The sequence below is a fragment of the Poecilia latipinna genome, unplaced genomic scaffold, assembly GCF_001443285.1.
Source record: "Poecilia latipinna isolate Pla-1442-1.1 unplaced genomic scaffold, P_latipinna-1.0 Scaffold231, whole genome shotgun sequence".
Classification (NCBI taxonomy): Eukaryota; Metazoa; Chordata; class Actinopteri; order Cyprinodontiformes; family Poeciliidae; genus Poecilia; species Poecilia latipinna.
Genome location: NW_015112847.1, coordinates 128,107 through 156,027, shown reverse-complemented (window position 1 = coordinate 156,027; position 27,921 = coordinate 128,107). Strand labels below are relative to the sequence as shown.

At 39.1% G+C, this 27,921-nt stretch overlaps 1 protein-coding gene and 1 long non-coding RNA gene across 6 annotated transcripts in view; both read left to right on the top strand.

Moving 5' to 3' along the window:
* LOC106947251 (uncharacterized) overlaps positions 1-1,156 on the top strand; it is a 9,045-nt gene extending 7,889 nt beyond the window's left edge. Inside the window, exons 2-5 of one of the 4 annotated variants that reach the window (XR_001424949.1) lie at positions 242-348; positions 491-515; positions 820-925; positions 1,019-1,156. This is a non-coding gene — a long non-coding RNA (uncharacterized LOC106947251). Of the gene's footprint in view, positions 1-16; positions 349-490; positions 516-819; positions 926-1,001 lie in introns of those variants that run through there. The other 3 variants (XR_001424950.1, XR_001424951.1, XR_001424948.1) reach the window with 3 other exon arrangements.
* A 3,171-nt stretch (positions 1,157-4,327) lies between these two features.
* LOC106947246 (vang-like protein 1) lies at positions 4,328-27,833 on the top strand. 2 transcript variants are annotated; one of them, XM_015032117.1, is made up of 9 exons: positions 4,328-4,436; positions 10,188-10,429; positions 11,379-11,550; positions 18,789-19,217; positions 20,077-20,252; positions 21,401-21,534; positions 23,226-23,376; positions 23,996-24,230; positions 24,413-27,833. In XM_015032117.1, exons 2-9 carry the CDS (start codon positions 10,368-10,370, stop codon positions 24,671-24,673), a joined length of 1,620 nt encoding a protein of 539 aa, XP_014887603.1. In that variant the 5' UTR covers positions 4,328-4,436; positions 10,188-10,367; the 3' UTR covers positions 24,674-27,833. The 2 variants fall into 2 exon arrangements, with proteins under 2 accessions (XP_014887603.1, XP_014887602.1); XM_015032116.1 differs by lacking the exon at positions 4,328-4,436 and having other exon boundaries at positions 10,265-10,429; positions 11,388-11,550.
* The last annotated feature ends 88 nt before the right edge of the window (positions 27,834-27,921 follow it).

Sequence of the window (27,921 nt, the reverse complement as noted above, 5' to 3'; positions counted from 1 at the left end):
ACATAACAGGAACGTTTGTGACAATTATTGTCCATTTATTTGGTTCAATTCAGGGAATGGCAACAGGAATGTTGTTTTTTTTTCCTTATAAAATGCTACAGTAAAAAATGTTAAAAAATGTCATCAACTGTGAGATTATAAGGATTTCCTGTCATCTTAACCATTCAGGCCAATAAAATTACATTAGTTTTAATTGCTCACATCTTACCTGCCACCTTCTTGAATTCCTCTGTCCATGTAGCTCCAGAAGAGAGGTGGGTGTGTCTCGGCGAGGACAGAAAGAGAGGCTGCAGAAGAAATCAGAAGACTGGACTGAGACGGAACAAGATGAGGAGGTTTGCTTCCCAGGTCCTCAATTCCATCTTAATCCTAAAATTTTCTCTTTAACTTCAAGAATCATGTAAAAGATGAGAATATGGTTTTTTGCTTTCTGACTAAACTTCTTTTTTTTTCTTTTCTTTTTTTTTTCTTTTTTTTTGCGTTTCTCCAGCCTACTGGATTCTTGAATGTATCAGGTGAGTAAGTTTTCACTTTGTTTTCATTTTAATTTAAGACAGCTTCCTACCTTTGGAATTGATCTCTTAGTCATCTTTTAGCAAGAAAACAAACATTTGATTATTGTTGTAGTTGCTGTTGTTACACTTTGACTCAGTTTTAATTTTTCCTCACAAAGTTTGCATGTTCTCCCCCAGTGTGGGTTCTCTCCAGGTACTTCATCTTCCTCTTGCAGCCCAAAAACCTGACAGGTTAATTGATTACTTTAAGCCATGCCTTTATTGTGAGTCAGTGTGTTTGTGTTTCTCTGTATTGCCCTGCTAGCGCGACCTGTCCAGGGTGAACTCCACCTTCCTCCCCATAATCGCTGAATAGATGGATAGCCTCCCACGATCCTACCGAAAGTAAACAAAAGCTGAATGCCTTATAAGTAAATAAATACAATTTCAAATTACAGTGCTGGATAGTTATTTTGTTTGTTTGTTTTTGTTTTTATATTTATTCAGTCTCTCTGTCCCTTCAGCACCTCGGACAGCGGCGGTCTCTCCAACTAGGATCAACGCTGAGGGGCGGTGGTGGAGTTATTTTCAGGCTTTTTGTGAAATCATTCTTAATTTAAAAAAGAAAATGTCTACAGCACATCGTTATGACAATTCCGAACGAAAGAGAGCGTTTTCATATTTTATATCTTGCATTAAGAAAATGATGCCTCTTTTCTTTATAATAAAAAAAAAAAACTTTTTTTGCTCCAGAGAAAATGACCTGATCCTGATTTCTGACCAACAGCAAACTGACTGTACCAGGGGACCAAAGGACCCGGAGAGCCTCCGCGAGGGTAAATGCCGGTGGACAGAGAGGACCGTGCGCGCTCCAGAGAGGAGAGGAGACGCAGGAGGCGCGCAACCGCCAAATATCGGTCTGCGCATGCGTCCAGGGAGCGCGTCCGCGTCGTGGCCTTTAACGTGGCTTTTGCAGAGCTTAGGAAACTTCTGCCGACCCTCCCACCGGATAAAAAGCTGTCCAAAATTGAAATCCTGAGACTCGCTGTTTGTTACATCTCCTACCTGAACCATGTCCTGGATGTTTGAGGGGAAATGACAGAAAGGATCAAATCACTGAGGAGCACAGCGACTGAGTTTTTTTTTTTTTTTTTTTGTTTTTTTTTATCACATAAGGAGCTGCAGGACAGTTTCAGAAAAAATCTGCAGGATTAAAGAAAAGCATTTAATTTTCTGAATATTGTTTGTAAGCTAAGTGTACTTATTGAATATTCTTAGAGTTAGTAAATATGGAGGTCCAAAAGTGCCATAAATAAATAAATAAATGGCACAACGTGTCATTAATAAGTAAAAGGATGAATATTCCTTCACATGCATAATGAATTAAATGTCTATAAACAATATTTTTGTTTGCAAATTTCATGAGAGTTATTTTTTTTACAGTTTACTTAAACAATGTGGTTATGCTTTACATAATTAATTTATTTTCTTTTTGAGCCAATTACTTCAAATTCAGTGGGTGGGGTTAAGAACAAGTTGACCTCGCTTGTGGCCATTAACCAATCAGATGTTGGAGTTAAATTCTTTCTTTTTGACACTGCATCGTATTGAATTAATTTTACACACATGTTAATTCCAATTTTAACAACTTCAGTGGAAGAATAAGTTTTTAACAATTAGCAATTAATTGATTTAATTTTAATGTTTTAATATTTTAATTAAGAATTGCATAAACCATTAGGTAATGATTGATTGGGGAATTTTTGACCATCCATACTTGCCTTTAGTGTACTCTTATTTTGAACCACAATAAAAATATTTATTTTGCTGGAGACGGTCATTTTGTGGGTTTGTTTATTGAAATCCAATCTAATCAATATATGGTTGATAAACTGCAGTATATGTCTGTATATAAATATAAAAAACACCAAAAAAATATATTTTCAGTAACTAATAAAGTATTTTATCAACTTAACAGCATTACAAGAGTGCAGCCATTTCTTTCTAAGTCCAGTACAGAGACATTAGTTCAACCTTGTGTAACTTGTAGAATAGATTACTGCAACGCTCTGCATGAAGGTGTTCTTTAAAATGATGGTATCTCCACTACAGCTGCTTCAGATCTCAGCTGCAAGAAACTTATGAAGACCAGAAAGAAAGCTCACACATCACTCATTTAAAATTTATATTTTCTACCTTTTCAATATGAAATTTATTTCAAGTTGTTTTATTGGTATTTTAGACTTTTAATTGTCATTTGCCATTGTAGAGTGGACATTGAAATATACTGTAAACCAAATTTGAACCATGCTTGGCTTTTTTGGCATCTCCACTGCATGATGCTGCCTTCAGGATTTTATTTTCATGATGATGTGTAGTGTTAATATTTATCCACTTACAGTCTTTAGCATGCAGACCAAAAGTTGTCTGCTTTGCTTAATTAAAGTTTAGTAAAATTCAAAGTTCAACCAAAAACTGGAAAAATTAAGCCTTTCAAATCAATTCACTACTCTTAGCTATTTACATATTTAGTCTCATGTAAAGATACATAATTTATTAAATCTAACAAAACTCTCCTAACATCTAAGACTGTGACCTTGCAGCAACTAGAAAAGCTGTAAATGTGAGTCCTTCCTCATTATTTTCCTAATTAAAATGAGACCTTCTGCAGCACACATTTCAAATGACCAGGAGGTCTGTAAATACTATAAAGCAGATCACTGAGTGTAGTATGATATATTAAAAATAAATTAGACAAAAAATTAATTTGATCAATTCAGCGACTAAAAAAAAACCTCAAGGACTGTTTTATTTCAATTGATTTAATTTTAATATGATTAAATGTAGCTATATTTTACATAAAATCAGAATTTATTGAATGTTATTTTGAAGAATTCGAGAGTATAAATAAAATAGTACCCAACCTGTGCAGCGTTTTTCTTTTTTATTTAAATTCTCCCAGAACCCGAGGTATTTTCTAGATAACAACACCGCCCTCTCCCGGAGTTGAGTAAAATTACAAGATGGTGCCATTATACTTATTTAATGTTTTTATTCATTCATTATTTTTCAAAATTATTGTTTTAAATGTCTACAACTGTTTTAGTCCTAGCATTAAGACACTCTTGAACCAGAGTTACGGTCAGAAGCAGTGAGGAGAAAAATGGTTGGATTGTTGCTCACAAAGTAAATCATTATCACACACACTCTTGCACATTGACATGCAAGATGACATTCCCGTCTCAAAAAAATATTTTTTAAAATCAGTCTTATGGAGCATTAAACTTTTTTTAAAGAAACAAATATTGTTTTTCATAGCTGTGAAGCCATAATAATAATAATAAAAAAAAATAACAGAATTAAAATTTGAAATTCACCTGTATTATCTATTTATTAAGAGTTTTGAAACGTACATTTATTCGTTTCAAATTAATTTTTAGACAATATTTTAATTTTGGGACATCTACATTTTTATCTCTGTAGAAGTAGAAATATGATCCCGTTTATTGTGAATTTGGGCTTTTATTTACATGTGTTTTCAGATTTTTGTTGCCGCAAAATGTCTTTAAGTCGAGCAAACAGAATTTCTCCATTGACCGTTAATGTGACTTAAAGTGGGGTGGGGAGGGGGGGGATAAAAATAAATAAATAAATAGTAACATATTTGTGTTGCAAGTTTTCCTGTTTCGTGGAGGGTCGTCAAGTCACACAAAGGACGACCTCTTGTGGCCTGGAGTGAAATCTCGTCGTGGCTCTTCTGAGGGCATTGTACATCCACTCCGCCTGCCTCTCTGGTCCTGTTCACTACAATAGCCAGCCAGGCTCGAGTGAAGGAGCTTCCTCTCTCGGCTCAGACAGACGCGCCTCAGAGCCGCAGCCGCACATCCACTGACTGGCATCCAGACGCGCATTCCCGGAATACGAGGCAATTTTGAGTCAAAGGTAGGTGAATTAAGCTTTATCGAAATGCTGTGTTTATGGCACTGGGACGGGGTGGAGGCTGCCTTTGCCCAAAAAGAAAAAAAAAAAAAAAAGCCGAAGACACACGACCTCATAGGAATTAAGTTCCCTGCTGTCGTAGCGGCGAGGATGATTATATATACAGAAAGCTTTTTCTTCTTATCAAACAGATGCTGAGTCCTAATCTTTTCTTTTTGGGTACCCTGTTTTATGTTTTATTAGAACACAGCTCTAATAAAACGCATCAAAAACTAGTGGCTAATCTGAGGTTATTGCACATCACACAGGCCACTGAATGGGGGGCGGGGGGTTCAGGTTGGGGCTGGTGCTGCAGCTGTGAAGCAGATCAGTAACACCCTTCTCTCTGCCAGCGCCTGTGAAACACAGGCTGTTCGGAGACGAGGCAGCCTCCGCAGGGCATCGCCATCCTCAGCAGCTGTCTGCGGGGCTGCACAGCTGGATGAAGTGCTACTGAATCTGAAACAGCTTCTCTGGCGCTGTCTTGATGCTGTGCAGCGAGAGCTACAGTTATTTATTATTGAGCAGCGCTGTTAGGAGAGGCTGGGGAACTCCTGATCAGATGAGTCATATCAGCTCCTTCAAGGAGAGATCAAAAGAAAAGGGGTTGCTTTGCCTTTTGTTCTCATTATAGCCATGGTTTCTGACTGGCTGGACAGGATGTAAGAGGAAACAGCACTACCTTTAGGCTAAGGTTTGGATGGCGTGATGCGAGATTCTTTACAGCAGGCCTATAGAAAGATGTAAAAGCACTTACAGCAGAGCTGGCTGGACGGGGAGCATCTCTTCCTCAGGAATGGCTGTGCTACTCCTTCCTCCTACTGTACTTTTACTTAGTTCCACTTGAACGCATCAGAAGGGCCTGAAATTTGCATTCCTGAGAAATGTGTCAGATCTTAACTTTCTCCTTTTGCTCTGTGGGCATGTTTGTGAAGGTGGGGGGTGAGTGAACAAAGTGAGGTAAGCCAAGAGTCAATCTCAGGTCAAGGATTTTCTTTTTCTTTTTTTTTTCTTTTTTTTTGCATGTATCCAAGAAATATTTCTGCAGCGTGCCAGAGTTAAAATGTGCAGCAGCGGTTATGATATAGCATGCGACCCTAACCCTACGGAAGAAAAAAATTGGTTGTTTGTGTTTGACTTTTACCATTTTTAGTGACTTAAAATTCATAGTGGGAACGTTGTCACATTAAAACCACAAATTTCTGTGTATTTCTTGGGGGCTTGCTGGGGGTATTTTATGTCAGCATTGCATAGATGTGGAAGCAAAATTATATAAATGCATTTCTGTTCAGGATCCTTTTCTCTAAAACTCTCAAATACAATACTCTGGATCTAATTGCTTTCAGAAGTCACCTAATTGGTAAATTAAGTACAAATCCAACTGTTCTATGAAGGCCACAAAGATTTAATATAGAACATCAGCGAACAAATAGCAACATAAAGGTCAAGGGATAAATCAGACAAACAAGGAATACATTTGTAGAGATGTTTAAAGCTGGGTTAGCTCATAAAACCATATCTCAAACATCTCGGAGAGCAATATTTAATCCGACATCTAGAAATAGGGAGAGCATGGCACAATTGCAAAACTACCAAGACACGGTTTTCCACCTCAACGGCCATGCCAAGCATGGAGCACGTTAATCACAGAAAAAGAAATGCCAACTACAGTAAATAGGAGATTTTAAATGGCGTGAGAGATTGCTGCACAGTCATAACTACAATAGTACGGTTTGGATCAAAGGATGTATTAAACGGTTAAAGGCTTATATCTAGTTGAGAAATATCATTGATACTTTCCATTTAATATGTTTGTGCTCAAGCTAGTTTGAAAACAATAGTCAAACATATAATTTTCTATCTATGCGAGGCTGATAGGGCTCAATAAAATTGCATGCCACATTTAGATTTTTATTTGTAAACGAAATGTAAAAACCGTCTATCATTTTAATGAGCATCTACTTTATGTCTGTCAATTAACATAAAATAATGAAAAACACAGAGGTTTGTGGCTGTGAAGTCACAAAATGTGAAAATGTACGTGTTTGAATTCCAGTGGGACTAAAATGAACAGGTGTTTCTCTGGGTTATCTGAAGTCCACAGAGGGATTGGCGACTGTATTCACAATAAATACCACTGGCACACCCCAGCATGTATACACACACACACACACACACACAGAGAGTGTGTCAGCCTGCATCTGATTTATTTGATTTAACAAGCTCAGCGGAATGTCTTTCTTCTCTGTTTTTGTGCTGCAATTTTTTTTTCCCTTCCAAACAACATTAAAATGGTAATAAAAATCCAACAGACTTGGCAGAGGTTGTGGTGTGCTACAGTAGGAATTGTGCCATTTGTAGATTGGGGGTTTTGTAATTTGTTGACTGCTTTGGATTCTTGAAAACAGTCAGCTGCTGCATCAGGCAGATTATGGCATAGTAATACCACCAGAGCATGGTGTGCATGGAGGAAGGAAGGGAGGCACAATGGCTAATGGGTGCGAGAGGGAGGGCACAGATGCTATGGTAACCAGACTTCGGCATGAGCTCTGCAGGAGCACCGAGGCAGATATGAGCCATTTAGGGTGCCAGGACCGCACTGGATACTTTGATGAAATCATTTTCTCTTTCACAGCTCATCATTGCAAGATACAATCTTACATTTGGAGGCTTAAAGCTAATTCTTATGACGCAGCTCCTCCTTTTGAAAGGACACTTATGAGCAAAGTGTGTTTTTTGATGTCCCTAGGATAAAAGGCGAAACAATGCCGGTAGCGTCCGATCTGCCTGCACGTGTTATTATATTAGCTCCTACTGTGCAGCAGGCTCCTTCCATTAAACAAACATGTTAATGAATGTTTGTTTTACATTAGTGTCAGTTTCTGCCCTTGTGACTCCCTCAGTGCAGCCAAGCAGAACGATGTGCGCTGATGCAACTGCATTTAGCCGCAGAATATATTTTCTCAACAGGATGTCATCAGGAGGTTTAAATATTTATCGCATTTAATAGGGTCAGTTAGAAAAAGTATGCTTTATTTCTCTCTCTCTCTCTCTCTCTCTCTCTCTTGCATGTTTCATAGTTATTCTTGATTGGTAACTGATAGTTTTTCTTAGACTGTGGCTTCGATTCTTCCACATGGCCTGGTTCACATGCCTCCTCATGATCGTCTCGTGCATCAGTGGGCTTTGCGCCGGTATTCTCCTGGCCCACATACGACAGCCACGCGCTCCGACTTCAGCACTCAGGGGGTTAACGGCTTTGATTCAGGCTTATTCATTTAACCATATGGGTTCTAGATGGGTTGAAAGGCTATTGTTTGCTGTTTGGGTCCTATCCCTTTGCCACCCCCCACTTTAATGCACACACACACACGCACACACACACACCTACACACACACGCATAGATATAAATTTCCTCTCGGCAGGGGAGATTGATTGTTGCCCTTAGATGCAGCCTTCAGCCTTGTGCGTTGGCAAGGCAACAAGGGGACGCCGCAGATGTCAGGAGGAAATTTGATTTGAGATTTTGTGTTAAAAAATTTGCAGCTGCTTCATAAGGTTTCGTCTTCATAATTGACATATCAAAGCGCGTGACGCCCTCCCTGCTTTTAGCTTCAACATCAACACAAAGAAAGATCTTCTTTACAGCTGCACGATCAAAATGATTTGAAAGATTAGTGGTGTGAGATTATTTGGCCCGAAGGAGAATCCTTAAATGCAAATTTTGACTAAACAGAGGATTTAGTCCAAATTATTTTTAAGCGAAAAGCACGCACAGAGATGAGCAGTAGCCGATTTCTCTTTGCCACAGTGATCTCGTCCTGTTGTTGTGTTACGTGTGCTAATTTAGATAAAGCATCCATCAGTGACTCGAGAGACAACAAATCGCCTGTAAATGATGTGCAGAATAATTCCAGTTATTAGGAGGTGATACTGGGGATGGGTACTGGCGGCTGGTTGTCAGGACAACAGCAGAGAGACAGACAGGGCGTAGATTGCGGTCCAAATGAACGGTCATGCATGGTGAGACAGTAAGGCAGCCTCCTGGATGGATCACGCTGCACCCATTAAGGGCCCAGAGCGTGCCTGATGCAGTCCCAGTTTTTAAACAAATCTGTATGCATGTTGAGTAAAAAAAAAAAAAAAAAAGCCTTTAATATTTAATTTAATACAGAATATTCTATAATTAATTTGGTTTGGGAGGTACAAGAGTTTGTGCTTGCTTGTAAAAAAAAAAAAAATGTTTTAACACCCAGAAGATAATTTAATAATACATTCACACAGGGCAGATATATTTGTATTATTACTAGCTGTTTAAGTTTCAATATTGTAAAAGCCAATCTAATAGTTCATAATGAACAGCTAAATACACATCTGATAGTTTCCTAGATATCCAAAATCTAAAACTGTGGGGGGGGAAAACAGCTGGATGAAAAATGGAATAAATGAAAGATACTTTTATTTTAGTTTTAGCTATGACTGTCTAAAACAAAAGTGACATTGTTAATGATATGCAAAAGTTTATAACATTTCATAAGTTATTATGTTGCTTAAATTAATTAGATTATTCAGACAAGTAACCAAGACGCCTTTGGCATAGAAGCTACAGAGAGCTGCACTTCAAATGAAAGAATATCTGAGTTAACAAGGCAGCTATAAATCTGGTCCAGATTAAGAAATGGTAATACCAACACATTTTTTGGAAAGAAAGCAATAGAAGTCTTTGATTATATTGTTCACCACAAGTAATGAAAGGGGAACATTTTAGAGAGGAAATCTAACCAAACATATTATCTCTAAAGTAAAACATGGAAATGGCACCATTGTGTCTGGAGGGAAACGTTTTTAGAGGCTTCCAGCAGGACAACAAACCAAACCATACAGACAGCGCAGTGATGAAATGGTTTAGGCCAAAGAATATTCACTCTTTTGGATGAGCCGGTCAATGTCCAACGAAGAATCTGCAGCAAGTTTTGAAAGTAGAGCAATTAATTATTTCTGCAGATGTGCAAAGCCGATGGAGACATGCCCTGAAAGACTTTAAGCTGTTACCTAGAAAACTGTGTATAATTTATGTTTCTCCCTCTACACAAACATGCACAGCTGCGTGTTGATCTATCTAATAAAATCCTAATAAAATACATTTAAATGTAGAGTTGTAAAATGACAGCAAACCGACAAACCTGAAGGGATGTAAATACTTTTGCAAGGCATTTGTTTAAGAAGATTTCTGAGGTGCTTTTCTTGCTTGTCATTTTCAGAAAAACTCTTTGCCAAGAAGAACATATGTCCGTTTTTTTTTTTTTTTGTTTTTTGTTTTTTTTCGAAAAGAAATGAGCCTCAGAAAGACAGCTTTGCCGGCTTACAACTGTGGACTGCTGTGGAGCATTTCAGAGTGTGTGTTTTTGGATCCGCCTCTTGATAAGTCTTTCCACATAAAGTTTGTCTCGTAAATTATTCCGAGCTGAGCGTGCAAAGTGAGAGGAATAAAATCCCACCATTTCGTCTACAATATACACAAAACGTATCAAAAAAGCAATACGTTTTTGCAGGAGTAAAGAGGTGTTTTTAATAAACTGTTTTACGGCAAAGTGTCGCACAGTTACTAATAATTCAACTTAAAATAAAATTGCATGACCATCGTTACTGTATTTGTTGAATGCTGACGGCGGGTTTTGATGCCTCCCCCTGATTTCGCTCTGTTTGTCTCTCAGGTTCATGTGGCATTTGAAGCAGCTCTCTGGGGTCGCTGTCAGTCGCTGTGGATTCGTGTCTCTAGAAGAGCCCATACCCCCCGTCTTCCTCCTCGGCCCCGCTTCCAACTCACCATCTCTGTCACACGACAGGTCGCCCCTTGTCCTCCTGCCCAATTTCCAGCTCCGAACTCCGCTGAGATGGACACCGAGTCGACCCACTCCGGCTACTCCAGTCGCTCGGGGAGATCAAACCGCCACGGGTATGCTTCCCGTCCGTAGGCCTCATCGTCTGCCCATCAGCTTCTCTGCTGGAGACATCTAGCATGAGTTTGCTTTCTGTGATCACACACCAGCCTGAGCTGTTGCATTTTTTTACTGGTTTCTTTTTTGTTTGTTTGTTTGTTTCACTCATCACCCAGTAAATGAGGTGAGAGACAAAAATAGCAGGGGATTGATATGGAGGATTAGGGCCGTATTTATCAAGGGCATAGCAATCAGCGTTTTGTGGCTCATGATGTTCTCAAATCTATTTTAGCTTTGTCAGTTTTATCCAGCTTTGTCAGTGTTGCATCCAAGCCTTCCTGTCTAAACTTATTTTTATGGTAGAAATGGGAAATGAACTGTTTGTATAAATCCCATGGTTTTTTCTGTTCCAAAACAGAAAATGTTACATAGATTATCAGTATGACACTCACTATTACACTTTTATTAATGGCATCTATAACGCGTATTTATTTATTTATTTTTTTTATTTTAACACATAGACTGATTCAGTACATTTGAATGATTATCATTCAGATGCACTGAATAGTTTAGTTAGTTTTTAGTTTAGTTTGAATGATAGTTTAGTTTAGTTTAGCTTTTATCTTGCTCTTTGTGCCAATGTCCCCTTTTCCGTTCTGCTGTGTAATACAAGTATCTAAATATTTGCTTTATTTGCTTGATTTTGCCTGATTTCCGACAAGGTGCTTGTAGCTTCTTGATGGGTGGCACTCTGTTAGTTTCCACATCATGACTTTTCTGTGGTTTTCTTGGACAGAAATATTTTAAAATACCCAAATTTAAAATTGAACGCAAGATATTAAACCATGAAAATAATGTCCACGCAATTCCTTAACCTTTACATTGTTGTTCTAGTGGCTCTCTTCGTGATTGTTGCATAGAATTAGTCATTGTGTTTGTCGTTTCTGTTAATCTCCCTGTTTTTAGGGAACGTAGCCGCGACAGACACAAAGGCGGCAGCAGCAAAGACAGCAGTCGCTCCGAGAGATCTGTCGTGATCAACCCGCCCGACACGCCATCCCAGGACTCCCCCGTTCACAACGAAGAGCCGCTTCCCGGAGAGCCGTCAGCAGCAGCGGATCCTGGAGATGAGACCCAGGTATTTGCTCGCATGCCGCCTCCTTCGGTGCACACCCTGCAGCGAGCCGAAACTAAAGACACGTAGCCGAAAATCAAGAACAGCAAATGAGTGGCGGTTACATTCATGTATTCCAGACATCCGCTCTGAAATTGTCTCTGTGGCAATCACATTATTTTTAGAACAAATCCGGTAATCCTCGTATGAACTTTGTATGCTGACCTTATAAACTCATGCTCCCGACACAGCTGGCTTTCCACCGCCTCATATAAAGTAACAATGGTCACTCAAGATCAAATAGGTCAGCGGATTAGCATCGCTCTTTGAGGCGTGGATGGATTCAGCGCCGAGTTACACTACACATGCCGGTCTTGCTGTGTGGGATCGTTGTGAACAGGAAATAATAAAAAAAAACCACTAGAAGTAATTCAGTGAGGCTAGAGCAGTTTAAGGAAATTAGCTTCTACTTGCAAATACATAAAACGAACGCCTAAGCAGGCTCTTGGAAGAAAAGCTCGCGGGTGCTTTAAATATGAAGATCGTGATGCAAAGAAACTGTTCAATATTTTTTGGCTGAGCTTTAGATAAGAGGATTAATGTGGCTTCTTTGTACCATGCAGTGAGAACAAAAACTGGAAACAGCCTATCTCTGTTCCTAGATAATGACTTCCTATGGCTTTATTCTCACTGTGACGCCCCCCCTCTGTAAGATCGTGGTTTGTTGTTTTTAAATTTTGAGCTACAGGTGTTTCCCAAAATGCCTGACTTTTGTGCACCAAAGCTAAAGACGGTGCAGAAATAGGAAAAAATACGTGGGAGAAGAGAAGCAGAGTCTCTTCTTATAAAGGACTTTGCCTGGGGCGGCCTACACCGTGTCTCTGACCTAGTTGGAATGAGTCTAAATTAGAAAAGCATCGTCTTATTTTTTACTCGTCTGTATGTCAGGGAGCCATTTGATTCACGCGCAAGCAACTGCACTTTCTCAAAGTTTCTCTTCAGTCATATATTTTGGTATTTCTTTAGACCTATTCCACCGTCTCTCTGCTCTCTGTGCCCTTCTGGCGGCAAAGTGACATTCCACACATTCCCCATTGGCATGTGATTGTCCGCTTGCGGCTCATATGCTTTGTCGGTGGTGTAAGGTGATCCGCCATTGTGCTGCGTCTTGCCCACCAAAAAAATGTGTCCAGCAGCAGCAGCACTTTCGTTACTATCTCCATCACCCACGTTCGCTCTGTTCTGGGTTTTCTGGAGCGGCAAACATCGACTGGTGGAGCTGATGGAATATGAACTGGTCTCCAGTGGAGAGAGAGAGAGAGAGAGAGAAAGAGAGAGAGAGAGAGAGAGAGAGAGAGAGAGGCAGAGAGGCTGTGATTAGCTTGAGTTTCCTGCCAAACGCCACTTTGGGGAAAACTGATATGAATAATCCTCCGTGTTTATTACATGCACAGCGTAGGGATATACTCTTAGAGTGGAGTTTGTGTGTGTTTGCCTGCGTGTGCGTGTGTGTGCGTGTGTGTGTGTGTGTGTGTATGTGTGTGCGTGTGTGTGTGTGTGTGTGTGTGTGTGTGAGTCACAGAGAGTCTGCTGCTGAGCCTGTCCATGCCGCTTTGTGAGAGACGTTGTGCCAGGAGGAAGCAGCTTCAGTTTCCTCGCACTGTTAACTCAGGCAACACCAAAGCATATGTTACTCTTATAGTGTGTGACTACTTGTCTCTTTAGCTTTTTGCCTGAGCGGATGTCCAGATAACTACTCACAGCCTCGAGACATGAACAGCTTCTAATTTGATGTATTAAAAAAAAAAAAAAAAAAAAACCCCCAAAAAAAAAAAGAAAAGCCTAATTTAAAGAAAAACAGTCAGACTATGTGGCATTGAACCATATCCAACATAAACAACCAACATGTAGCGCGTCATCCGGAGCAGTGCAGGCCTGGGCCACTGTGCTTTGCAGTTGGCAGAGGATTTGCACTGTGTCGCTGTGCTTTGTTAACGGTGGGTGTGGGCCGATCGTCCATACTTACCCTCTGCCAGATCTCAGAACCATGCCAAGAAACAATTTGTAGACGTTGTATTCTCTCTCACCTCTTACTTTGTTTTCTACACTTTGCCTGGCGAATCAGCTCTTTTGCATTTTGTTTTGTGCCAGAGACATCAAAACTCTGTTTTATATGCTGACCCAGCACAGAGTTGTGCATAATTGCTATGTAGAAGAAAAAATATGCATGTTTTTTCCACATTTTGGGACTATGGTCTGCTCCAAATGAGCCATTTTGTAGAGCCATCTTTTTGCTGTAATTACAGCTGCAAGTTTAAATAGGTATGTTACCACCAGCTTTCCATCTCTAGAGATTTAAATGGCTAGGGTTAGGGTTCTTGTTTGAACCTCTTTGCTCTTGTTTGTGAAATGCCTCAAGCTCATTCAGATTGGATGCAGAATGCCCTGCCATAGATTCTTATTTGGATTTGAGGTTTGAAATTTGGCTGTGCCATTCTAACACCCGAACACGGCGCTTTGACCTAAACCAATCAGTAACTCTAGCTGTAGGTGTTTTACTCATCTTCCTGTTGAAAGGTGAACATCCATGCCAACTGATGTTTACTTTCCATTGGTCTTTTGATTCTTGGCCTGCCTGCCAGTTTAATTGGATAACCATGTCTTGGATTACACAGTCCTCATTGAGTCATTCCAAGCTTGACATACAGATTTATGACCTAACTCTGCTTTGAACTTCTCCACGACTTCTGACCTTCCTGTTGTTGTCCTTGGTCTTCGTTCTGGTGTGTCTTCACTGATGCTCTCCAATAGAATCCTTTACAGAACAGCTGTAATTATTCTGGGTTGAAAATGTGAAATAGCTCAAGGGATATCAATAAATACTTTTGCAGTTCCCAGTAAGGATGACATTTGAATAATGTCTTACTTTAACACATAGATAACTGATACATTTTTTTACCAGCTAAATGAGGTAAAAACTATATTTCAAAACTTGACACTGCAGTCATTTTGCTGAATTGTTTGAATTGAATTTAGAAATAAAACTTTGATGTTCTCATATTTGTTTATCTAAAATGACTACATCAGTGTATCCAGCTTACATGTTCATTTTATTATGACTTCCTCATACAGAATCATTTCACTCACTTATGACCATTTATGCTAATATGAAAGCAGGGTCCCACCGAAAAGGGGATTGATTTGAGAAAAACTGAAGAAAAAAAATCACTTGACAGAAACTAAAATGAACCTTAAAGGAAGCAGGAGTGTTTGGCTGGAAGCTTTCCTCATTCATTAGCCTTATAGACGCATAACAGGATGAACTACATCTGCACCCCACTCCGCTCCAACCTTCCCTTCTCCCTGCTTCTCTGCTCTTGAATTGCACCTTACCCACTTCCATCCCCCTATCCAACTTCCCTTTCCTCTGCTTCTTCTTTTTTTTCATGCTCATTTATCTTCTGGCTCCCGTTGGCATCCCCTCCTCCAGCGAGGCTGAGTTAATTGGCTGTTAACTGCAGTGAAGGACAGAGTCTGGGCTCATTTGGAGTCTTTTTGCAACTGTAATTTGAAGCCTTGGTTTATATATATATAAAAAAAAAACAATAACAGTGCATTCATAATCTGTAACTGTTCATTTAAACCACCCAGTGGACTGAGATGACCCAGTATGCAGTGAGATAAATACTCTCCAGACAGATGAGCGTTAATGTGACCGTCTGTTGTCTGGTTTTCCAGCATCTCCGAGGCATTCTCTGGCTCTGTGTGCTGCTTGATGTGCTTCGGTGTATGTATGTCTGAATGCGCACGTGTGTGATGATATGAAGGCTCTTCTGTTCAGCCTGTCATTTTCCCCGGCTCTCATCCATCCGTGTCTCTGCAGCTGCTGCTCCTGTGAATGGTTGTTGCTGGCACAACACGGCAGCACTCTTTGGGGACAATAATTAGCTGCCTGAATTAATGACACGCAAACAACAACAAAAAAACCTCCACTTCCTGCACATTCATTCTGCCTGTCTGCGTGCTTTTGTTGGAAATGTTTATGTTTAAAAGAGCCACAACTGTTCAGATACAATAAAAGAGACTGCCCCGTAATGACGCACAACTGAAGCTGCAGCGTTTGTTGTTGCGATTCGGAGTCTGTGTTTGTGAATCTTGGCATGTAGGTGTGTGTGTGTGTGTGTGCGTGTGTGTGTGTGGACGGGCTTTCTGAGTTATGCTGCTGTGCGGATCTTCCTTCACATCCCTTTCTGTCACTTTGAATTACTGCAGCAAGATTTTTAAAGCCTAAAAATGATGAGCTAAAGCAAAAAAAACAAAAAAAAGACTCCAAATAACACAGAGCATGTGCTATTTAAATAAATATGAAAATGTCCCATGCTGTAAGCTATTTGCATAATACATAAAATCTATTGTGTGAGCCTGTAAGTAAATTTTTTATGTTTGTTTCTCATAGATTATTCTGAGGAATGTTCTAAATCTTTCTAGAGGTATCTGGAACATAGCTGCTGTGTTGTCAGCCCAATACTAATTCATGTTTTAAGGTTCCATAAAGCACAATAAAAACTCCAGTGTGAATTACAAGAGGGATCATACAAAAAGGAAAGAATCAGTATCTAAAGTTGCTTGTAATGAGAGTTTTCCACAACAGCCTTCGCTTTATATTTGACTCAGTTCCAGTTGTAAGTGGGATTGTCTGATTGTTGTGCTCAGTCACCAGGGTAACCGTCATTTTGCTTCCTCGTCTGTTGTTTCCATTATTTTATATATTCACATTGCTGTTTTGTTCCTTCTCACTAATGTTTTGTAGTCTTTTACTTTAACTTGTTTATATCAGCTCACACTTTTTGTAGTTAAGTGTTCAAATATAATTTGATCAAGATGTATATTATTTTCTGAAAACTTTACCCAGTTTGTCTATCTGTCTGTCAGTTTGTGTAAAACTGACAGACTGCATCCTCTGATCAAACTAAAATAACGTTAAGAAGCATTTTGTTAGTAGATATTATTAAAAAGAGTCATAAACCCACAATTCCTTACATGATATTTTGAGCAGAATATGTAAATTATTTTATTCCTTTATTGTTAGGAATTATTCCTGACAGACACTGGTTGAAACATGAATGGTACAAAACATTATGCACCACCCATGTCTCTGTTTTTCAGAATTAAAAAATTTAAGTAAGAAATTATCAAAACAACAAAGTGACTAACACCTGTGTTGTGACAAAATATAACCACCTAGGAAGTTTGTACTTGGTTCTCAGAACAATTTCAATTATCATCTAGTTTACTACTGTAGGAAAGTAACTGTGTAAAGAATCGTGATTTATCATTAAGATGATAATTTACATTTAACACAAAAGTAAAAATCTGACTTATACTTCGTGGCACTTGGTTACCAGAAAAAAAAGCTAATCTTTTAACACCAAATTAAAAACAAGTAATATTATTGTTTATAAAACGTAAGCTCTTTTGAAATACTGCTTATCTGCATAGACACAAGAAATCTACAGTTGGTAAATGCTGAACGCTGAATTTTGCAAAAGTAAAACTCTGATGTTTTAATTTTGAATTAATTTTTATCTTTAGCACAAAAATATGTACATATTTTAAAGCCACTAGCACCGAGGCCTAAACTAAACAAACAGCAGGATTTTCATTTTTTTTTATTGTATTGCTAAAAGTAATTAGCAATACAAGCATGCAGCAACATTTTTCTCAGCATTTTGCTGTGAGAATCCATCAAGCAGGCTGAATATCTTATTTGCATGCAATATGTGTATTCATGATTCTTTGACCATATTGCATGCAAACAAGCTCTTGCTATTTTAATACAACAGACACTAATAATGTAAAGACAATATTTGCGATGTATTGTGCAGCCCTGCATGGCAGCTATGTTGATATTGACTTAAACAACAAGCCTCCACAATTTGTATGTGTAACTTGTACAATTTTGGAGTTGTAGTGGGGAACAGTAGCATTTGTCTATAAGTACACCAGGCGATTTAACTTCATTTTAATAATTACAAACTCAAAGTCTTCGGAGAGTTGTTTTTTTTTTTTTTTTTAACATTATAGAAGAGTCTGATTGCAGGTGTGTAAAGCTTTAGTCCTTAAATCTTGGCAGAGCGCTTAGGCACAGTGCTGGCTGGTGAAACGGTTGTGTCACATCACCTATATTATTCTGTCGTTTCCACACATCTGTTCTCCTGTCAGAATGAATAACTCAATTTTATTCACTTTTATTTCAGAGCTGTCGGAAATTAGCATTTCATCAGTATTCCTCTACAGAAAGATTTGTCCATAAACTGAATTAAATAATACCCATTTCCTCTGAACACAACGTCTATATGCTTGAGAGTAGGTTTTATATGCTGGAAAATAGAACATAATGACTGAAAATCACCTTCAAAAGGATATATTTTAAACAGCAGTAGCCTCCAAGAAAAGACATACGTACTTATCACCTGAAGAATAAATAAAGGCTGCACTTTTATCATATTTATATGTAAAATGGTGATTCCTAGCTGCATTGTAAAGGAGGCTGTCAGCAATCTAGAGATTGCAATGCAAATCGGAAGTGTTTCTGTTTATCTGGGGCAGAGATCAGAGCGGTTCCAGCCTGGAGCCAGGCCTGGTAGAAAGAGTCTTCCTTTGAAAACGTTTCATGGAAATGTCCACTCAGCTGGATTTGCAGCTCAAAACAATACGGGGTGGCATGGCAAAAGTGTTTGACCTCTGACCATTTTTTTTTTTTTTTTATGTTTTTGCTTTTTTTTCCCAAGCTGAAATGTTTCAGACCATCAACTAAATTTAAAATGAGGAAACAGCTGACCTCAGTAAATATGAAAAGCTGTTTTCAAATGAACAAAACTCACCAAAGCAATCTAGCACAATCTCAACATTTGGTTAATCTACTGTACTGTGGCAAAGGTACACTGCATGCAAACAGGAATGTGATGTAATTTATATGTAAAACACTCATTGCCATGCAAGGTTGGCAAAAAGCAGCTACTAGATTTATTAATATTAAGCTGAATTTGAGGATCTGAAAAAAATTAAGTGTAATGAAAAGCAAAACCAGCTAAAATCTGTAAGGGATCTAATACTTTTCATGCTCATATACCTTTAAAATTCAACATATCAAAGGTTTCCAATGAGGGTAAACTGTTCTGCCATCGACAGCCCGGTGCATCCAAACAGCAGGCGCCTTTAAAGATCTTTTCCTCTTTCTTTTGTTCCTACTTTTCTTTCAGGATGATAACTGGGGAGAGACCACAACAGCTGTTACAGGGACATCTGAGCTCAGCATCTCCCAAGAGGAAGTGGTTGGCCTCGGAAAAGAGATACAGGATCGAACTCAGGGCTTCCGGCGATATCTCCCCCTGGCTGTGGGCTCCTGTGTGGGTCTGCTGGTGCTAGCCACACCCTTGGTCTTCCTGCTTCTCCCGGTCGTAATGTGGCCGGACAGACTGCAGGCTTGCGGCGCAGCTTGTGAGGGCCTGTTCCTCTCCATCTCCTTCAAAATCCTCATCCTCCTGGTTGCCGTTTGGGCCTTGTTCCTTAGGCCAAGCCGGGCCTGCCTGCCCAGAGTGTGTGTGTATCGGGCCTTTCTCACCACCCTCACATTGCTGCTCACCATGTCCTACTGGCTTTTCTACGGGGTCCGGATCCTAGATGCACAGGTGGGCTTCGCACAATGCCATTATTGTTGTTAAACATCGTGTTTTATGGCATTCACAACCAACCGACTTATTTTTCCACACTTCAGACAGCAAAGAAGTTTCAATATATCAGTTATATTGAAGACCACTGTTACTCTTTACACGTTTCATACGGGAATACAATATATTTTGATCCTTATTGTTTTTACAATAGAGAGCAGGCTTGAGGATTTCAGATTTGAAAGTGCAGATTAGTCCCTGTAGCTTCAGAAACGGAAAGTTAAACAGGTTGGGTGTTTGATGCAGAGAAAAAAAAAATGTCTTCAATCCCCAGTGCTTTCTGGTTTGGGGTTTACAATTATACAGTACTCCTCCTGCCATGGAAGCCTGCCCGGACCTCCTGGGGAGCGAGGATGCTGCTGAGTGTAGTAGAGGCAGAGTAAACACGGAGAGTGGTTGCCAGCTACTGGCAGGCAGAACTGTTGGCTCAGAAACATTAGCAAAGATAATATTTACTGTGTAAAGAAAAAAAGAAAGAGACGCTACCTGCAACTTTGTAGGGATAAGAGAGTTCTCATTTTGAAAAGCAAAATTACTAATTATAGTTGTAATGACTGTCACAGCTGGACTCGGCCATGACTTATTGCAGATACTGAGCTCACATTGGTGTAACTCTCATTAGCAAAATGTATTACAATAAAACAATGAACATTGCTCAACAATTTTCTTTTCCCCACTGATGTTATTCCTCAATAAATACAGATTATTTTCTCTTGCTTCTTTCCGTCACAATTACATATTTCGAGTCGACAAATAAATGTTAATGAAAAAAACAAACACTCCATTCAGTTTATTGGAAATTCTTGTGTGATTTAATCAGGATGAAGATTACCATGGCATCGTCCAGTTTGCCGTGTCTCTGGTGGACTCCCAGCTGTTCGTTCACTACCTGGCAGTCGTACTGCTGGAGCTCCGTCACCTCCGACCCTGCTACAGCGTGTGCGTCATCCGCTCCACAGACGGAGAGACACGCCACTACAACATTGGACAGCTGAGGTACACACAAACACACACACACACACACACAAGGCCGATGTTATAATCATAAAAATGACCTACAGTGACTCTGGAGACAAATTCTTCAGCCTGATTTCTTCTGTGAATACGGCCTCTCAGTGCAGTCCACACTGAGACACACGATGGCTAGTTGCTACGCACGTCTTGCTGAAGTATGAGTGTAATCGGAGGCTCATGTCTGCAGGGAAGACTGGCACAAGCTGTAATCAAGTTACTCAAGAGTCTCGTTAGTGTGAGTCAAGGAGTTTCGGGGAGGACTGACAGCGGAGGACACGGTGCTCATAATGTCTTATTCTGGCAAGAAGAACTGTATTAATGTAAGGTTCATAAACGTAACAGTTTATAATAAGTCTAATTGGCTCCAAATGGGTTTTTGATGAATGGTACTGAGGGCCTGAGCAGCTTGGTATGCCCTCATGCCTTACTTTGTTAGACCTTGTGTTAACTGGCAGAAAATTGTGGCATTCACTGTACACACAAAGTTTACTGAATAGTTTTAGGAAGTAAAACCGAAGTGAGTTGAGTTTGCAATTTATATGTACTCTTGAAACAAGTTCTTCACTTTTCATTTTGTCACAAGACTATTCACGCCCCTTGAACTTTTCTTCATTTTGTCGCGGTAGAACCACAAACCCAAAGTTCTGAATCGCTGTCATTCTGAATGCACTTTTGAAGTGGAATGAGAATGATTAAAGATTTTCAAAATATTTAAGTCCTACAAAAAAATTGAAAAGTACTACATGTCCCCCAGTAAATATTGACTTTTTTTTTAAAAAAATAGTTCAAGTTAATTCAGACCCTAATCTATAATTGATTTCCTGTCGAGAGTCTCCGCCACCTGAGCTTTTATTCTTTATTTACTTATCATTTTAAATTGTAGAACACAGAAAAACAATCATTTACGTCAAGATGGAGTAAATATTTTGTCATACATTGTAAAGGGTTATTTGTCAAATTCAGGTAAAAAAAAAAATTATAAATCTCTAATTCGTTTACTGTAACAATCCAAAGCCGCATTACAAATAGATGTTTTGTTACTGAATTTCAGGCCAAGATTAGCAAATCAGAACAAATGCAAACTTATATTTATATTTATATTTATATTTTCTCATTCTTCTGTCACACAGCGTTCAGCGAGCTGCTTTGACCATCCTGGAATATTATTACAGAGACTTTCCTTTGCACAACCCTGCCCTGCTCTCTGCCTCTAAACACAGAACTGCCAAACACCTGGCTGGTCTAAAGGTCTACAACGTGGACGGTAGGTCACCTCAAATGTGACCGAAACTTTGCTGTCCAGTAATGGCAATGAATTTTGTGACATCCATAATTGCATAATAGACCATTTGGAGGATTACATACACGGACTGTATTTGTGGGTCGAGGTAATGCTTATATGAAATACATTAAAAGTGAAACCTACAAATGGTGTTGCCCTGTGACTGACTGGTGACCAGTCTATGGATGAATAAGTGAATGCTTCTCTGCAGCAGCAAATTGTTTTCTTGTGACCAAATGTTGTAATATAAAAACCTAACCTAGAAGTCTTTATCCTTTTAATTTGGGAGCCATTTTAAACTTCAGTATTAGCTAGTTTTGTTGAAAAACTAAACGATCAGTTGCAACAGTAAAATGAGAGAAAAAGTTGCAAAAGTCTAAAGACAAAGAAGACCAGTTCCAACAGGTTCGGCGAAGAGCAAAAGATGATTTAAGACGTTTACACCACATTTTATTTCATGGTTTAGCTGCTTCATCTTTGCCACCTCAGAATAAAGATCATAGTGCATTGCCTGCTCACTCTCACTGCAGCACCTTGTCGCACTTTAACATATTGCTCCCCATAACCAGTGTCACATTTTGTGCTCTCTCCTGCATCTTAAAGGATCTTCCACTCACTGACCATTAATCCTCCACCCACTGCAGAGCTCTGGATTTCTTGATCCTTCGCGGCGATGTAGTGTGGATGGAATACAGTGTCCTCGTAGTAATCTTCCCCCATCCCTATCAGAGCATAACGGAAAGCCCTCTAGGGGGCCGTGGAGTTTCATGCCTTAAATAATTCATCAGAGAAATGCTCGTTTCTCACATTCTCCTACATCTCTCCTTCCTCCGCTCAGCCTGTCTCCAGCTCCGCCTGTTCTGTCCCTTTTTAACTTTCCTGTCAACCCCCACGCATGGCTTATTCTTCCCTGCTCCATTCATCCACAGTCACTACTCTTATTATAGCACGTATAAGTAGGCCAGGAGGTAAAGAGGGTGATGGGTTTTTTTATGTAGAAAATGCACAATAAATAGGATGATTCACCTATTTTTCATCACTGCATTTAGCGTCTTTTTCTGAACTGCAGATGCGTCAACACTCGCATATGCAGATCAGGTTATTAATGATTTATATCCTCACCTGACCTGTAGCATTAACTCGACCACCTCCCCCTAACTTTACTGATCCGCATGCTTGAAAAAAAAAAAAAAAAACAACCGCGCCCACATTAATAGCTGATGAAATTCAGTGCCACTACAAGTTTCATTACGCAAACCATTAAATGCAGTGAATGTCATCAGACATGGACATTGACCTTTTATGTACACATCATGTCAATTTACTTTAAACCACACCCAATGAGATGCTTTCCGTAACAATTTAAGTTACTTTTATCGGTTGCTATTAATAAAACAATCTGCAAATTAGACTGGAAGAATGTCCCTAATATTAACATACAGAGTCCAGAAAACCTGTTTTCTAAAAACTTAGATGAGCATAATCCTGACCAGAAAAATTCATACTCATTCATAAGTTGTCCACCTTCTATGATTACATCTGATTTCACTGTTGTTTTCTGCGTTGTTTTCTCGATGCCCATTCATCACTGGCGTGAGGTCCACCACCAGTGATGACGGGTCAGGAAGCTGCTTCGATATAATCAGTTTACCTCTGTTCTCTCCTGGCTTTAGCCCCAGGGAGTATGGCTGCAGCTCAGCCCAGCAATGGAAATCAGTCACGGCCCATGGTTACACCTGCCACCAAACGCAAAGACAACGCGCACAGTGAGCTATACTATGAGGAGGCAGACTATGAGAGGAGAGTCCGCAAGCGAAGAGCCAGGTAAGAGTCAACGTCAAACCAACGTACGTTTATAATACATTTTCAGCAGACCGGGCCATTGGAGCAAAACTCTGAACAAAAATGTTCCTAATTAGAGTCCTGGAAACCAAAACGCCGCAGGACATTGTCCCAGTGGTGGCACAGATTCTCTAACAGCCGTTTCCAAATCCAGTGTTACAGACCCACTGAGAGCGGGTTGCTTTTCTGCCCAAATGTAACAGGATTTATGTTTCGGGGGGTTTGGGAAAAAGGGATAAGTCAGAGTCCTTTTTCTAATGAGGTCGCAGAATATTACACAGACAGAAATAGTGACAGAGTCTATTGTGGAAAAATGTTCATGGAAAACCTGAATTTAAATTAGAACAATCAAAGTTAGCTACACACAGCTACTATTTATGCACATTATCATCAAAAAGCCTCTGGTAAAGAGTGGTTAAATGAGCTGTATGATTAATGTTAATAAAATCATCATAATACACCAGAAGATAAACATTTGCTCTATCATACTTCTGTGTTATTCTCTACCGTATCACAGTTGTCTCGGGTCAAGATCAGTGTTTTAATAATTTCACAAATGGCCGTATGTAAAAGTAATTCCCATATCTGTGGGTTTAATCAGGCTGGTGGTCGCCGTTGAGGAGGCCTTCACACATGTCCGGCGCATGAAGAAAGAAGATGAGAACGCAGCACCGTCTGACATCATGGATGTTCGCGAAGCCGCTCTGGCCGTATTTCCCTCGATGGCTCGTTCCCTGCAGAAATACCTCCGCACCACCAGGAGGCAGCACTGCCACAGCATGGAGAGCATCCAGAAGCACCTGGCTTTTTGCCTAGTGAATAACATGAGTCCTAAGGTCAGTCTGGTTTATGTTTGTTGTCATGTTGGACAGAATTATTGAAACTTCGAATGAAACACTGCCTGCTTAACGAACACTTTCACTTTCTGTCAAGCTGTTGATTTAAATTACGCCAAGTATTTTCTTTTTCATCCCATACTGAGTATGACTGTAACTTTTTTTTTCCCCCTTGTGTCCAGGCCTTCCTTGAGGCATACCTTGCTCCAGGTCCGACCCTGCTGTACGGCCCCGAGCGCTGGATGGCCGATCAGTGGACTTTGATCAGCGAAGCTTCGGTCACCAGCGGCATTAAGGAGGGAACAGAGTTCCTGTTGAAGTGTCTCGATTTTAGTTTAGCAGTCACAGTCAAAGGCATCCCGTACATCCGTTTGACTGAAGAGTACATTGACCCCAAATCTCACAAGTTTATACTGCTGCTCCAATCAGAAACATCTGTTTAGTAGTGACGCAGTGCAGCGGTGCTGCTGCTCTGTAAAACACAGAACTTTTGCAGTTGTCCAGCTGAATTTTTCCAAGGAAAACATTTTGTACCGTTTTTGTACTTATGCGTGTTGTTTTTCAAATTGACATGTTGTAGTCATCGTGACGGACTGGAATGAGGACGAAGGGTTGAATAGCATTTCTTTCAGAAAGCATTTGCAAGGCTCACTTTAGTTATTCATCTCTTGCACTCTGAAAAGCACTACTGTTGAACTTTTTAACATTTTGTAATATTTTAACCACAAATTCCAGTTCATTTCATAGGGATGTTATGCAGCAGGTAAAATTATCATATGAAATGAAAGAATACACGGCTTTCAATTTTAGCTTTCATAACCGCTCAGTAAATAGGCTACTTTGTCCAGCCATCTGCTGTTGAATATAAAAATACAAATATTTTGCAGTGTGTCTTCACAGCTTGGCACATTTGGGAAATTCTTGCTCCTTCAAATTAGCTCAGATTCAGCCAGACTGGATGGAGAGCAAGTTTCAGAATTAGGACAAAAGAGGGATTACAGCATGTTCACAGCTTTTTCATAGAGGTTCACATTGGAGTCTGTCTTAAGCAATTCAATATAAAGTTAATTCTTTTTACCAGAACCTTATCACTGTCAAAAGGTCTTGAGTCATCTCTCATTAGAAGCCACACTATTTGTAATCTTTTGACGTGATTGTGATAAATTCTTGCGTAGGGTTTTTGAAGGCTTTTCAATGTTCTTTGAAGTTTAGCTGTTTTTCAAAGTCCAAAGGAAAGTTTTGAAGGAATATCTGAGAAGTATTTATCAAGGCAACCTTAAAAGATCACCCCTTACTGAAAAGGAAAATGTAAAAAAAAAATGTGTGGTTGTTTGATACTTTTACACAGTGCTTTACTCCTTTTTAACAGTAGCAGTTATTATTTATAACCACCCTGTATTACAGATGTCTGTACAGTATTTATATGTAAATATGCTTTATCCCATTTAACTTTTTATACAAAATTGTGCATTGATTGCTTGATAACTTTTTTATTTTGTGATTTTTTTTTTTTTTTTACCAGTTTGTTTATGTATGCATTATTTGATGAGACACCTGGATCACAAATAATTAAAGTCATGCAAGTATTAGATCTGACAGGAGTCTAATGAATAGAAAGCAAAGCACAGTCCAGCTGAATACTAATTTTCTAGTCAGTAAATTATGGAAAGACGCGGTTGGCTACTCTGGTCGAGTGATGTACTGTATCAATGGATTAGAACGAGGACATCCAAGATGTTTAGAAGACATAATCAGCCTTAATGAAAGTTTTTAAACTTAAAATCTATTTAGCAGATTGTTCAGTGAGGAAAAGGGAATCATGGGAGAAATAACTTGGGAGTTCTGACCAGCATTATCACTCTGATGTCAGTACTGCCATTTTCCCCTCTGTGGAAGTGTCACACACATGCCCTACTTTATGTTCTCAAACTGTGCCATCATTTTGTAAACTTATAGCGGTACTGAATGGAAGCAGCTGAAAGTCACACTTTTCCACACACTCTTAATTCATGGTTTGCTCTCGGTGGGTTTAGTCAATATAACTTTCAAATCCTTATTTCATGGAAACTGTCACGTCTGTAAGGACTTGAACTGTATGGTTTGCTTTTAAAGCCAACATGCAATTTTTCTACGCGGCCTTGCTAGGTCTGTAAAAGTGTGGAATTGTATTTAAAAAATTTTCCAAGTTTGAAAAAGCATAGCGAAATGAGAATTCAGATTACAGAAAGCTTACATTTCTAGTCTTTAAATGATACAGATCTTAATATCTGATAAATAAAGGGTCTTGTAAGTTTGGTCTGGTACATCTTAACTTGAATGTTAGTCCAACTCATTGGTAATTTTGATCTTGGAGTTACTAGAGAAACAGATAAAAAAAACAAATGCACACAAAATAAATAAGAGCAATTTCACTTCTAGATATTTATGCTTCTGTGTTTAAATCTGTGCATAAATTTCTTTAATTAATGGTAATCCAGTCAAGATTTGGCAGTATTATAGTCCATAGTTGATCTGTTGGCCCAGATGCAAAAATAAGTCATATCTAAAATAGTAAAAACCATAATAAAATAGCACATTTTTCTCCAGTAAATGCAGCCAGACCATGATGGTCTGGCTGCTAATTGTACAAGAGCTAACTCTGTTAGCTTTGCTATGAAGTGTATTTTGCTCTTGTCCTTTGACCTTCAGTTGCTAGTTTCTTGAAGCTAAGATGTTTATTGTTTTGTTATTTTGGACAACAAGTTGTTTACAACAAAAAGATTGTTTTGGGATGAGAACACTTACTCTCTTTTTCTGCATGGTTGAATTTTTGAGGAAAGTAAGAGTGCTCACTCCATTATTTTTCTGTAGCAAATAAGTAACCACAAACCTATTCAACATATCTATTCATGTTAAAATCGTAATTGTTTTTTTTTTTTTGTTTTGTTTTGTTTGGCAAGACATTTTGTGTATCTCTCTGTTTACAGCACCAACCTGCCGCACTTTGTGGTTCCAGAGGACATGTCCGAATATCGTAGTTCATTTCCTGTTTCCTGCTAACCATTAAAAAACATTTCTTAAAATATTTTTGAAGTGGACCATTTGTACTCTTAAACTGCCAATAGTTAAAGCAATTACTGAAGATGAATATTTGAGTTTGAAATTGACTGAGCAGTGTCAGTATTGCTTTTGTGGTTCATTTGATACATTACTGCCACCTGTCTACCAAGATTGGAAAAGCATCCTGAGGGTCTACCTTGACTTGAGTTGTGAGGATACTTGATCTGTCTTGTTTTTTTTTTTTTGTTTTGTTTTGTGTTTTGTTTTTGTTTTTTTGTTTTTTTTATTTATGAGGTTGGTGATTTTGTAATATCTTGAAGTGTTGCTGTGTTCAGAGAAAGTGTAGTTTTGTTTAGGAGCGTTACACACGTGCCTCGGTTATATACTGCGTTTTTAGAACCTGTGCGAGTGTGTGTTTATGTTAACATGGACAAAACCTGAGTAAAGAGACTGATTTCCCATATTTATGCAACTTACATGTCATGAGCTCCAGTTTCCCTGTCAAACCCTGTTTTATAAAACAAACATGTAAAACACAGCCAAAATGGCAAAGTTTGTAAAAAACGAAAATAAAGAAATAAAATAAATATTTGTACTGATCTCTTAAGTCCTTTGATCCTCTTCCTATCTTGTATAATTTTGTTTAAAAGGA